The sequence below is a fragment of the Salvelinus fontinalis genome, chromosome 2, assembly GCF_029448725.1.
Source record: "Salvelinus fontinalis isolate EN_2023a chromosome 2, ASM2944872v1, whole genome shotgun sequence".
Taxonomy (NCBI): domain Eukaryota; kingdom Metazoa; phylum Chordata; class Actinopteri; order Salmoniformes; family Salmonidae; genus Salvelinus; species Salvelinus fontinalis.
The window spans coordinates 33,631,969-33,646,683 of record NC_074666.1 but is presented as its reverse complement, the minus strand read 5'-3'; the positions used below and the strand labels follow the sequence as shown (position 1 = coordinate 33,646,683).

The 14,715-nt window shown below is 42.2% G+C and overlaps 1 protein-coding gene across 1 annotated transcript in view; it reads left to right on the top strand.

The window, feature by feature from the left end:
- The first annotated feature begins 604 nt into the window (after positions 1-604).
- The window catches only part of LOC129867010 (uncharacterized), a 44,089-nt gene continuing 29,978 nt past the window's right edge, over positions 605-14,715 (top strand). The window contains exons 1-9 of the mRNA XM_055940098.1: positions 605-1,310; positions 1,689-1,837; positions 6,354-6,482; positions 6,795-6,956; positions 7,131-7,266; positions 7,430-7,563; positions 7,757-7,916; positions 8,044-8,147; positions 8,360-8,455. Coding sequence (XP_055796073.1) covers positions 1,111-1,310; positions 1,689-1,837; positions 6,354-6,482; positions 6,795-6,956; positions 7,131-7,266; positions 7,430-7,563; positions 7,757-7,916; positions 8,044-8,147; positions 8,360-8,455 — 1,270 coding nt within the window. The 5' untranslated portion in view covers positions 605-1,110. The remainder of the gene's footprint in view (positions 1,311-1,688; positions 1,838-6,353; positions 6,483-6,794; positions 6,957-7,130; positions 7,267-7,429; positions 7,564-7,756; positions 7,917-8,043; positions 8,148-8,359; positions 8,456-14,715) is intronic.

Here is a 14,715-nt window from a genome sequence, read left to right as displayed (position 1 = left end):
CTGTCACACCCTGATCTGTTTCACCTGTCTTTGTGCTTGTCTCCAACCCCTTCCAGGTGTCACCCATCTTCCCCATCTCACCCATCTTCCCCTGTTGCCAGTTCGTTTTGTCTCGTCAAGCCTACCAGCATTTTTTCCCGTACTCTCTTGTTAGTTCCTGTTTTCTAGTTCTCCCGGGTTTTTGACCATTCGGCCTGCCCTGACCCTGAGCCTGCCTGCTGTTCTGTACCTTACGGACTCTGCCCTGGATTACTGACCTCCGCCTGCCCTTGACCTGTCGTTTATCTTCCCCCTGTTTTGTAAATGAACATTTGTCACTTTGAACTTTGTCTGCATCTGGGTCTTATCCTGAGGTCTGATAATTTAGCTGATTTGACTATTGATTAGATTTGTGTCTGAATCCATTTGAGGGTATTTTTTCTTCCAAATGATAGTACATAATGAACAGTTAGATGTAGTGATAAAAAGTACACACTTTATTGGGATATAAAATGATTACCATAACGATCAATGACAAATAACAAATAACAAATATGACGATGTGTAAATACAGTAGATGAAAGCAGGGTTAATGTCATAATTCCTTTGTTGTGGAAAATGTACAGTATTTGGTGATCTGTCATCACCTTGATTTCCTTCCTCTTGTTTGATGGAGAGGGGTTTGACAGTGATTAGTCACCTGAGACATTGCTCAACTTCCCATGCTATAAGCATATATAAGACATCCCCTGGCCACACACCACACAAACAAGAAACTCTCAAGGAAGAAGCATCATGAAGACTTTCAATCTGTGCTTACTACTAGTCAACCTGGCAATAGTGGTTTACTCTTTGCCAATATCGCCACCTACTGAAGAAGATGAAGCCCTTGCCGAGGTATGCTTTTTGTCAAATATTTTGGAAGGAAGGTCTTTACGGGTTTTACAACTGAAAATATTATGATGGAACAGATGTGTTCATGTAACTTCATATGGCTCAGTCAGGTTGAATGTGTTATATTACATTCATAACACTGTAGTAAATGGTACTATCATTAGAAGATCATGCTTGTTGTGTTTTCTGTAGACGTACCTGAAGAAGTTTTTTAACCTGACGGAGGAGACGGGTCCAATGTTCAGACGGGGGCCCAGCCAGCGGAGCAGGAAAGTCAGCGAGATGCAGAGGTTCTTTGGCCTCAAGGTGACAGGAACCTTGGACGCTGAGACCGTAAAGATGATGAAGAAGCCACGCTGCGGGTTACCTGACGTCCAACTCGGCCGATTCACCACCTTCGATAACCTTAAGTGGCCGACAAACCAGCTTACCTACAGGTGAGAGGAGTGAGAAAAACAAGTTGACCATGGTGAATTGATACTAAGCAAAAATAGGGTTTGTAATGTTAACATTTAGTTAGTTGCAATACCAATTGGGTTGTCTTTAAACTTTGAGAAAAACACTGAACTACACCAAACTGTTTGTTGCACTCACCACGGTAAGTCGCTCTGGATAAGAGCATCTGCTCAATGACTAAAATGTAAAACATTTAAATGTGTCAATCATAAAGGTTTTGGATTTGAAAACATCAAATTATACACAGAGACACTGTGAGTGATATGCCAAAGTCAGGGTTTGCTGAACAAACCCCGAAAAAAAATTAACATTGAGAACTATTTTTCTAATGTTGACTGTTGGTGTATTGTCTTTTTCAGAATTGAGAACTACACTCCTGACATGTCTGTGGCTGAGGTGGACAACTCCATAGAGAGAGCACTACAGGTGTGGGCCAAGGTCTCCCCCCTAAGGTTCACCCGTATCTACCACGGCACCGCTGACATCATGATCTCCTTCGGCAACAAAAGTAAGAAACGTTTATCTTACCTAACACAATGTTAATGTGACCAACTGAAACAGAATTCATTAAATATTTAGAAAGTGTAACCTGGAATTACTTGGATGAGATTCTGAATATGTTTGTCAAAGCTACTAATAACCTATTATAACAATAATATTGGTAAAAGACCATAGGTCTGACGCACCAACATGTCATACTGTGCATGTACACTAAGAATGTATACATTTAAAGATCCACTCCATATATACACACTACCGTTCAAAAGATTGGGGTCATTTACAAATGTCCTTGTTTTTGAAAGAAAAGCACATTTTTTGTCCATTAATATAACATCAAATTGATCAGAAATACAATGGAGACATTGTAAATGACTATTGTAGCTGGAAACGGTTTGATTGTTTTATGGAATATCTACATAGGCATAGAGAGGCCCATTATCAGCAACCATCACTCCTGTGTTACAATGGCACGTTGTGTTAGTTAATCCAAGTTTATCATTTTAAAAGGCTTATTGATCATTAGAAAACCCTTTTGAAATTATGTTAGCACAGCTGAAAACTGTTGTCCTGATTAAAGAAGCAATAAAACTGGCCTTCTTTAGACTAGTTGAGTGTCTGGAGCATCAGGATTTCTGGGTTCGATTACAGGCTCAGTGGGAGGCCCCAGTGCACAACTGAGCAAGAGGACAAGTACATTAGAGTGTCCAGTTTGAGAAACAGATGCCTCACAAGTCCTCAACTGGCAGCTTCATTAAATAGTACCCGCAAAACACCAGTCTCAACGCCAACAGTAAAGAGGCAACTCCGGGATGCTGGCCTTCTAGGCAGAGTTACAAAGAAAAAGACAGAATGGCCAATAAAAATAAAAGAATATGATGGGCAAAAGAACAAACACTGGACAGAGGAAGATTGGAAAAAAGTGTTGTTTACAGACAAATCTAAGTTTGAGGTGTTCGGATCACAAAGAAGAACATTAGTGAGAGGCAGGAAAAATGAAAAGATGCTGGAGGAGTGCTTGACGCCATCTGTCAAGCATGATGGAGGCAATGTGATGGTATGGAGGTGCTTTGGTGGTGGTAAAGTGGGAGATTGTACAGGGTAAAAAGGATCTTGAAGAAGGAAGGTTATCACTCCATTTTTCAACGCCATGCCATACCCTGTGGACAGTGCTTAATTGGAGCCAATTTCCTACTACAAAAGGACAATGACCCAAAGCACAGCTCCAAAATATGCAGAACTATTTAGGGAATAAGCAGTCTGCTGGTATTCTGTCTATAATGGAGTGGCCTTCACAGTCACCGGATCTCAACCCTATTGAGCTGTTGTGGGAGCAGCTTGACCGTATGGTACGTAAGCAAAGCCCATCAAGCCAATCTAACATGTGGGAGGTGCTTCCGGAAGCATGGGGTGAAATATCTTCAGATTACCTCAACAAATTGACAACTAGAATGTCAAAGATCTGCAAGACTGTAAATGCTGAAAACGATGGATTCTTTGACGAAAGCAAAGTTTGAAGGACACAATTAGTGTTTCAATTTAAAATCAATATTTATAACCTTGTCAACGTCTTTACTATATTTCCTATTCATTTTGCAACTCATTTCACATCTCTAAGTGACCCCATACTTTTGAACAGTAGTGTATATAAACGCAGCAAAAAAAGAAACGTCCTCTCACTGTCAACTGCATTTCTTTTCAGCAAACTTAACATGTGTAAATATTTGTATGAACATAACAAGATTCCACAACTGAGACATAAACTGGACAAGTTCCACAGCCATGTGACTAACAGAAATGGAATAATGTGTCCCTAAACAAAGGGGGAGGGGGGGTCAAAATCAAAAGTAACAGTCAGTATCTGGTGTGGCCACCTGCTGCATTAAGTACTGCAGTGCATCTCCTCCTCATGGACTGCACCAGATTTGCCTGTTCTTGCTGTGAGATGTTACCCCACTCTTCCACCAAGGCACCTGCAAGTTCCCGGACATTTCTGGGGCGGAACGGCCCTAGCCCTCACCCTCCGATCCAACAGGTCCCAGAAATGCTCAATGGGATTGAGATCCGGGCTCTTTGCTGGCCATGGCAGAACACTGACATTCCTGTCTTGCAGGAAATCACGCACAGAACGTGCAGTATGGCTGGTGGCATTGTCATGCTGGAGGGTTATGTCAGGATGAGCCTGCAGGAAGGGTACCAAATGAGGGAGGAGGATGTCTTCCCTGTAACGCACAGTGTTGAGATTGCCTGCAATGACAGCAAGCTCAGTCCGATGATTCTGTGACACACCGCCACAGACCATGACGGACCCTCCACCTCCATATTGATCCCTCTCCAGAGTACAGGCCTCGTTGTAATGCTCATTCCTTTGACGATAAGCGCGAATCCGACCATCACCCCTGGTGAGACAAATCCGCGAGTCGTCAGTGAAGAGCACTTTTTGCCAGTCCTGTCTGGTCCAGCGACGGTTGTATTGTGCCCATAGGCGACATTGTTGCCGGTGATGTCTGGTGAGGACCTGCCTTACAACAGGCCTACAAGCCCTCAGTCCAGTCTCTCTCAGCCTATTGCGGACAGTCTGAGCACTGATGGAGAGATTGTGCGTTCCTGTTGTAACTCGGGCAGTTGTTGCAATCGTGTACCTGTCCCGCAGGTGTGATGTTCGGATGTACCGATCCTGTGCAGGTGTTATTACACGTGGTCTGCCACTGCGAGGACGATCAGCTGTCCGTCCTGTCTCCCTGTAGCTCTGTCTTAGGCATTTCACAGTACGGACATTGCAATTTATTGCCCTGGCCACATCTGCAGTCCTCCTTGCAGCATGCCTAAGGCATGTTCACACAGATGAGCAGGGACCCTGGGCATCTTTCTTTTGGTGTTTTTCAGAGTCAGTAGAAAGGCCTCTTTAGTGTCCTAAGTTTTCAGAACTGTGACCTTAATTGTCTACCGTTTGTAAGCTGTTAGTGTGTTAATGACCGTTCCACAGGTGCATGTTCATTAATTGTTTATGGGTCATTGAACAAGCATGGGAAACAGTGTTTAAACCCTTTACAATGAAGATCTGTGAAGTTATTTGGATTTTTACAAATTATCTTTGAAAGACAGGGCCCTGAAAATGTGATCTTTCTTTTTTTGCAGAGTTTATATATACATATTTTAATTTCTTTGTTGAAAAACATAATTCCAAGTATAAAAAGTAAAGTAAAGTCAGTCGTGGAAAAAATACCCAATTGTCATACTTGAGTAAAAGTTAAGATACCTTAAGAGATAATTACTCAAGTAAAAGTGAAAGCCATCCAGTAAAATACTACTTTAGTAAAAGTCTAAAAGTATTTGGTTTTGAATATACTTAAGTATCAAAAGTATATTTAATTGCTAAAATATACTTAAGTATTGAAAGTAAAAGTTTAAATAATTTCAAATTCTCTATTTTAAACAAACAAGATGGCACCATTTTCATGTTTTTTTTATTCACTGATAACCAGGGGCACACTCCAACACTCGGACAAAAGAAGCAGTGTTTAGTGAGTCCACCAGAACAGAGGCAATAGGGATGACCAGGGATGTTCTGTTGATAAGTGTGTGAATTTGGCCATTTTCCTGTCCTGCTAGTCATTCAAAATGTAATGAGTACTTTTGGGTGTCAGGGAAAATGTATGGAGTAAAAAGTACATTTTCTTTAGGAATGTAGTGAAAAATAAATCTAAAATATAAAGTACAGGTACCCCAAAAAACGACTTAAGTAAAAATGTTTTAAAATACTACTTAAGTACTTTACACCACTGAGTAAAGTACACACACTTAAGGGTGAAAAAACGAAATAGTGTTTATTTACACAATGGCTAAATTCAGTTGGTCTTGTGGGTGCACTCTGATATCATTGGCCTCCCCCTTGCTTATGGTAACAACAGAGGAGCAATAGTGGACAAAAAAGGAAAGGCCAACCTCCCAACTTGTGCCATTTAATTAGGAGCCCTGCACCATCTACTAAAATGCACCTTTTGTGAGGTAAATCAGGTGACAACTGAGGTGCTAGGGAGGCTGAAGTCAGACAGACAGACTAGGGAGGCTGAAGACAGACAGACCCTTAAAAGGCTCTCAGGATGTTTGAGTAGCAGGGTTAGAAAGCGAGAGCGGGAGATACCTGTGGAGGATCCACTCTTTACATTCCTCCTGTCAGAGCACAGTGCATGTATATTCAGACATTATGACAGTATTCCCTGGCTAAAAGCCTTGAAACAGAGGGGCACCCTACGCCCCATCCCACTTACATAACCAACATCACCACCACTCGTTAAAAAAAACACATGACATCAGTATCATATCACTGCTTGTCCCCCTCACTGTAATCTGTCTACAGTTTGATGAGTTGAAAGAGTGTTATTAGAGTCACTTTGCCTTGTTACATTGGGCCCCAATAAGTGCATCGGTTTGAGAAACTAACATAAATAATTCAATTTTTTTTATACAGTATGCATTGTCCTCATCTCTGATGGCTCCTACTATTATTTCTCCTGTCTGTGTAGATCATGGTGATTTCTACCCCTTCGATGGCCCTGAAGGCACCCTGGCCCATGCCTTCTCCCCCGGCGCTGACATTGGAGGAGATGCTCATTTTGATGAAGACGAGGACTTCACCTTCAGCTCAACCAGAGGTGAGAACCTCTATCACAACAATAAATGTGGAACATAACTTAATTTACTACATTACCCTGTTTCAATTGTAGGACAATCCTGGGTGAAGTGTCAGGTAGCTTAGCGGTTAAGAGCATTGGGCCAGTAACAGAAAGGTAGCTGATTTGAATACCCAAGTCGACTAGGTGAAAAATATACCAATGTGCCCTTGAACAAGGCACTTTATCCAAATAGCTTTTGTAAGTCGTTCTGGTAAAACAAATCAGCTAAAATTGAAATGTCATGAAAATGTCCACAACAGAGTAGAAGAATGATATATTTTCATCATATAGGGTACAACCTGTTCTTGGTGGCTGCCCATGAGTTTGGCCATTCCCTGGGTCTCAGCCACTCCAACGACCCTGGAGCGCTGATGTTCCCAGTGTACAGCTACACAGATCCCAGCACCTTCTCTCTACCTCGTGATGATGTCACCGGTATCCAGTACATATACGGTCAGTATTCAATTATCTTTTCACTTTCTGACCTGTTTGATTTATATTTATATTGCTGTATTCCACTTCTTTTGATTGACTAACAAAAAGGCTCATGCTAAAAATCTCCAAGTAACTAATTTATGAGACTTTCCAATATTGGAACCGGAACTAATGAGTATCTGTGTCCTCCAGGCCCAAACCCAGATGTTAACCCCAACCCTGATAAGCCCGACCCTACACCTGCTTCCACCCCTGATGCCTGTGACCCTACCCTGGTCCTGGATGCTGTCACCACTCTGCGTGGGGAGAAGATGTTCTTCAAGGGCAGGTACAGCACATCATGTAGCCTAGATCAGATGTTCAGTGACTTATGGTAACCTACAGCTCAGACACAGTCAATGAATGACACTATTTCCCAGAGAAACAAAATGGTTGCCTTTTAATCTGTGATCCAGAGCTCTAAAGTCCTGATGACCTCCCTCCATCTTCAGGTTCTTCTGGCGTATTTACCCTCAGAGCAGCAAACCACATCAGAACCTCATCAAGAATTTCTGGCCTGAACTCCCTGACAACATCAATGCTGCTTATGAGAGCCAGCTATCTGACAGAGTGTTCCTCTTTAAAGGTATTGCAGTCACAAATTGCCTCAAACTAGCCCTTGTATGGCTGTAGTCTCCACATGGTGTCCAGACAACAACTGTGGAGGCTACAGCCATATCAGTGCTAGCCTCACTATATGCCTGTAATGAATACTGTGTGAATACATTAACCTGTTTAATTGGAGTCATATCTCAGTAATACTGTCTGTGTCCCTGCAGATCGTCAGGTCTGGGCTCTCTATGGCTATAACATCGCCCCCGGCTATCCCAGAAACCTGAAGAGCTTGGGTCTGCCCAGGACTGTGGAGAAAGTTGACGCCGCCCTGTACGATGAACATTCTCGCAAGACCTTGTTCTTTGTTGGCGACAACTACTACAGGTTAGTGGAGTCTAGTTTATCAATACAAGCTATAGAATTTTTGGTCACTTTTTCTATGTACTGTATGTTGCCATTATATATTTATGTCAAGAGTATCTCAATCTCACTAATATTGCTGTTACCGTAGTTACGATGAGGAAATGAAAAGCATGGACAGAGGTTTCCCCAAGCGTGTGGATGAACAGTTCCCAGGCATGACAAGCAAAGTGACTGCAGCCTTCCAAGTCCGAGGTGAGTGCGATACAGCATCTAAGCACACAACTGTGCATTACAAGCCAAGGAGACGTAAATATACAAAATATTATTTCCTACCTTCTACAGTTTTCATTGAATATAAGAAAATCCCCTGAATAGTCCTTTAAGTCATATTTTAGATTTTATTGAGCATTGATAGTTTGTCAGTGCGGCATGTCGCTAACCTCTCTACCCTATATGGTTTTCAGGCTTCACCTACCTCTATAGTGGCCCCTACGTGTTTGAATACAGCATGAGGACCAGAAGACAGTTCCGCGTGCTAGGAAACAACTACTTCCTGCCTTGTTAGACCATCAACCATAATGAAATGCTTAAGAAGCAGCCGTGAACAATGATGAATTTAGCCAAATGACAAAGTTGTTTCAAACATGAAGTTGTTGTATTTTTGGGAGATTTTACAGATTTGTTTTCTAGGAAATATTATTTCCATATATCTATTTAAATATATATTTATGTATCTAAATTATTTTATATTTTTCTTGACTAAATAATCTGAAAACATGAATGTATTGAATGTAGGCCAAACATATTTGTACATGTTGCATATTCAAATACATTTCAAGTTTTTGTGATTTCTTTGTTTTTGGCTTTAACTATGGTGGACTTATGGTGGAAACATTATGAAGCATAGATGTTCATTTGAACCCTTTTCTGATGAAACCTCAGACAACATTACCAAACAAATACATAACAAATATACAACCAACATGTGGACATCCCTTCAAATGAGTGGATTTGGCTATTTCAGCTAGACCCGTTGCTGACAGGTGTATAAAATTGAGCACACAGCTATACAATCTCCATAGACAAACATTTGCAGTAGATTAGCCCACACTGAAGAGTTCAGTGACTTTCAACATGGCACCGTCATTTGATGCCACCTTTCCAACAAGTCAATTCGTCAAATTTCTGCCCTGTTAGAGCTGCCACGGTCAACTGTAAGTGATGTTATTGTGAAGTGGATATGTCTTGGAGCAACAACGGCTCAGCCGCGACGTGGTAGGCCACACAAGCTCACAGAACGGGACCGCTGAAGTGCATAAAAATTGCCTGTTGGTTGCAACACTCACTACTGAGTTCCAAAATGCCACTGGAAGCAATGTCAGCACTATAACTGTTCGTCGGGAGCTTCATGAAATGGGTTTTCATGGCCGAGCAGCCGCACACAAGCCAAAGATAACCATGCGCAATGCCAAGCGTCGGCTGGAGTGGTGTAAAGCTCACCGCCATTGGACTCTGGAGCAGTGGAAACGCATTCTCTGGAGTGATGCATCACGCTTCACCATCTGGCAGTCCGACAGACGGTTCTGGGTTTAGTGGATGCCAGCAGAACGCTACCTGCCCGAATGCATAGTGTCAACTGTAAAGTTTGGCGGAGGAGGAATAATGGTCTGGGGCTGTTTTTCAACTTTCGGGCTAGGCCCCTTAGTTCCAGTGAAGAGAAATTGTATCGCTACAGCATCAATGACATTCTAGATTATTCTGTGCTTCCAACTTAGTGGCAAAAGTTTGGGGAAGGCCCTATCCTGTTTCAGCATGACAATGCTCCCAGGCACAAAGCTAAGTCCATACACAAATGGTGTGTCGAGATCGGTGTGAAAGAACTTGACTGGCCTTCACAAAGCCCTGACCTCAACCCCATCAAACACCTTTGAGATGAATTGGAACGCCGACTGCGAGCCAGGCATAATCGCCCAACATCAGTGCCCGACCTCACTAATGGTCTTGTGGCTGAATGGAAGCAAGTCCCCACAGCAATGTTCCAACATCTATTGGAAAGCCTTCCCAGAAGAGTGGAGGCTGTTATAGCAGCAAAGGGGGGACCAACTCCATATTAATGCCCATGATTTTGAAACGAGATGTTTAAGGAGTAGGTGTCCACATACTTTTGGCCATGTAATGTATCTATATTAGGGTACATGAAAGCATAACAAATGGAATGGATAATATAATACGATAGATAGAGAATAACAATGAAGAAACACTGTGGCACACCCATTTCAATTTCATACATACAGCACACTGATTTAGTACACCACAAATTATTGAAGTACATTATATGGTGTGTGGCTTTGATCTGGTCAGCCTAGACTGCTATGTCTTTGATTATTTTCACACTACAATTTTTATGACAAAGCTCAGAACCGCTATGGCCATATCAAACAATGTCCCTCTTGTAATAAAATACAAAAACCAATGAGTATGAGCAGTGGAAAGAAACCATGAACTTGCGTGGCAGTCCCCAGGCTAGAGAAAATGAGGTATGAATCTACAACTCCATGTATTGCTTTGCTTGGTCAAACCCCCATTATAGTCCAGTGACACAGGACAAAATCAGAGGTAAGTGTTGCACAGATAACAATTATATGTTACGAAACGTTAGAAACAGGTTATCAGTTGTCACATCAGTATGAGGCATTCTGACGACGCAGGCGCAACGCATTGGGGCAATGATCCTGCCTTAAAGGAAATATCCTCGTGAATTGCCTAATTCCCTGTTTCCGCTCTTTGAACTCTTTAAACACACTGCACTTATCTGGGCAGTTACTTACAGTAGGTTAAGTGAAGCCTCAATATTGCCTTCCCTGGAAGCCTGTGTTTCAGACATTAGGAAGTGGATGGCGGCAAATGTTTTACTTTTAAACTCGGACAAAACAGAGATGCTAGTTCTAGGTCCCAAGACACAAAGATCTGCTGTTGGATCTGACAATTAATCTTGATGGTTGTTCAGTCGTCTCAAATAAAACTATGAAGGACCTCAGCATTACTCTGGACCCTGATCTTTCTTTTGACGAACATATCAAGAATATTTCAAGGGCATCTTTTTTCCATCTTCGTAACATTGCAAAAATCTGAAACTTTTTGTCCAAAAATGATGCAGAAAAGCTAATCCATGCTTTTGTCACTTCTAGGTTAGACTACTGCAATGCTCTACTCTCCTGCTACCCAGATAAAGCACTAAATGATCTTCAGTTAGTGCTAAACACAGCTACTAGAATTCTGACTAGAACCAAAAAATGTGATCATATTACTCCAGGGCTAGCCTCTCTACATTGGCTTCCTGTTAAGGTTTGGGCTGATTTCAAGGTTTTACTGCTAACCCACAAAGCATTACATGGCCTTACTACCACCTAAATCTCCGATTTGGTCCTGCCGTACATACCTACTGTACACGTACACTACGGTCACAAGACACAGGCCTCCTTATTGTCCCTAGAATTTCTAAGCAAACAGCTGGAGGCAGAGCTTTCTCCAATCGAGCTCCATTTTTATGGAATGGTCTGCCTATCCATGTGAGACCCAGACTCGGTCTCGACCTTTAAGTCTTTACGGAATACATCTCTTCAGTAGGTCCTATGATTGAGTGTAGTCTGACCCAGGAATGCGAAGGTGAACGGCAAGTCACTGGAGCGATGAACTGCCCTTGCTGTCTCTGCCTGGCTGGCTCCCCTCTCTCCACTGGGATTCTCTGCCTCTGACCCTACACGGGGGCTGAGTCACTGGCTTACTAGTGCTCTTCCATGCTGGCCGTAGGAGGGGTGCGTCATTTGAGTGGGTTGAGTCACAGACATGATCTTCCTGTCTGGTTTTGCGCCCCCTCGGGCTCGTGCGGTGGAGGAAATCTTTGTGGGCTATACTCAGCCTTGTCTCAGGGTAGTAAGTTGGTGGTCGGTTGATATCCCTCTAGTGGTGTGGGGGCTGTGCTTTGGCAAAGTGGGTAGGGTTATAACCTGCCTCGTTGGCCCTGTCCGGGGGACGGGCCAATGACCCACCCGTCTCAGTCTCCAGTATCTATGCTGCAATAGTCTATGTGCCGGGGGGGTAGGGTCAATCTGTTATATCTGGTGTAATTCTCCTGTCTTACCTGGTGTCCTGTGTGAATTTAAGTATGCTCCCTCTAATTCTCTCCCACCCCTCCTGGAGGAACTGAGCTCTAGGATCATGCCTCAGGACTACCTGGCCTGATGACACCTGGCTGTCTCCAGTCCACCTGGTTGTGCTGCTGCTCCTGTTCTGCCTGCGGCTAGGGAATCCTGACCTGTTCACCGGACATGCTACCTTGTCTCAGACCTGCTATTTTAGACTCTCTCTCTACCACACCTGTCGTCTCGACCTCTGAATGCTCGGCTATGAAAAGCCAACTGACATTTACACCTGATGTACTGATCAGTTGCACCCTCTACAATCACTGTGATTATTATTTGATCCTGCTGGTCATCTATGAACGTTTGAACATCTTGAAGAACAATCTGGCCATGTTCTCTTAAAATCTCCACCTGGCACAGCCAGAAGAGGACTGGCCACCCCTCAGAAGCCTGGTTCGTCTCTAGATTTCATCCTATGTTCTGGCCTTTCTAGGGAGTTTTTCCTAGCCACCGTGCTTCTACATCTGCAATGCTTGCTGTTTGAAGTTTTAGGCTGGGTTTCTGCATAGCACTTTGTGACATCTGCTGATGTAAAAAGGGCTTAATAAATAACCTTGATTGGTTGATTGAACAAGTTTCTCCCACAAGAAAAAAATTCACAGTGATTTATCCAGATTTTGGAATACTTCTGAATGCTTGCTTGGATTTAATTAACCTGCAACTTTAAATAATAAGCAAAAAAAAACATTATTTTCTTCTCAATCCTTTTCTAATGTTTTTACATGTTGTGTAAATTTCAGTGTGTATCCTGTATGTTAGAGGCTGTATGTAAATTTGCTGTATTCCGCATCAGGACGTCAGAAGCCAGCCATACAGTATAATGGTTACGCATCCTTAGTCTTGCCTGTCTGGGCATGAGTAAACATTTGCAGGGAAACCTCTCACCCCTCTGGCTATTCTTGTACTTTAGCGTGTCCTTCAAAGCCTACTTAAAGTACTTTAGATTGACAGTTGTGCATATCACAGGGCTCTTGGTGTAGGAGTGGGTGTCAGATTAGCTACACGTCATTTGGGGGATTCAAGATTTTCCCCGGTTTTCCAATCCACTTCTAACAGCTGACTCATGTATTCCCTGGCCAATGTTGTTGTCCAGCACCCCCTCTCTAACAGCAATACTGTACTTCCCTAATGGCAATAGCCAGCTAAAACACACCAACCTAACTTGCTTTTATTTGTTTGATCACAGAGAGAAGTAAAGTTCTTCATACTTGATTTGAGGTTTTTAACCCTAACCAAATGTGATATGCATCCGACTTTGGTATACAACATTTGCATTCGTCGTTTTGGTTTGTGTTGTAAGTAGGCATTGATCAATGCCAAATGTTCAATTTAAATCTTCTTACCATCACATCTTCTTACCATCACATCTAAGCCAATATGACACAATCTTTGATGAAAATGTGATGGAGGTAGGCTACACAACACACGCTCGCCTTCCGTCATGTTCCATTCATGTCTGGTCTAGGTTATTGGCAAACAGTTTATTCTCATAGGCTCCATTACACCATCGGCTGACCAAGAGTGATATAGCTTTTAATTGTTCACAGATAAAGTAATGACAAATCAAACTTTGTCACATGCGCCAAATACAACAAGTGTAGACTACCGTGAAATGCTTACTTACAAGCCCTTAACCAACAGTGCAGTTCAAGAAGAGACAGTGCAGTTCAAGAGTCAACAAGAGGCAACACATAAAACATATAACAGCAGTCATAGCACAGTTGTAACCTGTGTATTATGAAGTGAAATGGTTGATTACGCAAGGTAAGCAATTAGATCATTATAAGCGAGGAGTCTATAGGCTACACATCAGTCATAATAACTGTATATCAGTGAGCCAAGAATGATGCTTCATGTGCGTAAAGCACCAAGGAGCAATTGCCAAATTGATGAGTGTAGAGATGTCATCAGTGTTCTAGCCAAAGCTTCAAAGATTCTTGTGGAATTGTTTTGTCTGTAATACATTTCCAACCTCCAGCTCTGGGAGGATCACTGCTGTCAAACAGCTTGTTGTGAAGGGGAAATTAAAACTTCTACTTGGTCACAATCCCGGATCCGGGAGCACCCTCATCAGTAAAAAAGCTGACTAGCATAGCCTAGCATAGCGCCACAAGTAAATACTAGCATCTAAATATCATGAAATCACAAGTCCAAGACACCATATGAAAGATACACATCTTGTGAATCCAGCCATCATTTCCGATTTTTAAAATGTTTTACAGGGAAGACACAATATGTATTTCTATTAGCTAACCACGATAGCAAAAGACACAACCGCATATTTTCACAATTTTTTTACTGCACAGGTAGCTATCACAAATTCAACCAAATAAAGATATAAATAGTCACTAACCAAGAAACAACTTCATCAGATGACAGTCGGATAACATATTTATTGTATAGCATATGTTTTGTTCGAAAAATGTGCATATTTCAGGTATAAATCATAGTTTTACATTGCAGTAGTCTCACCAAAGCAGCTAGAATAACTACAGAAACCAACGTGAAATACCTAAATACTCATCATAAAACATTTATGAAAAATACACGGTGTACAGCAAATGAAAGACAAACATCTTGTGAATCCAGCCAATATTTCAGATTTTTTAAGTGTTTTA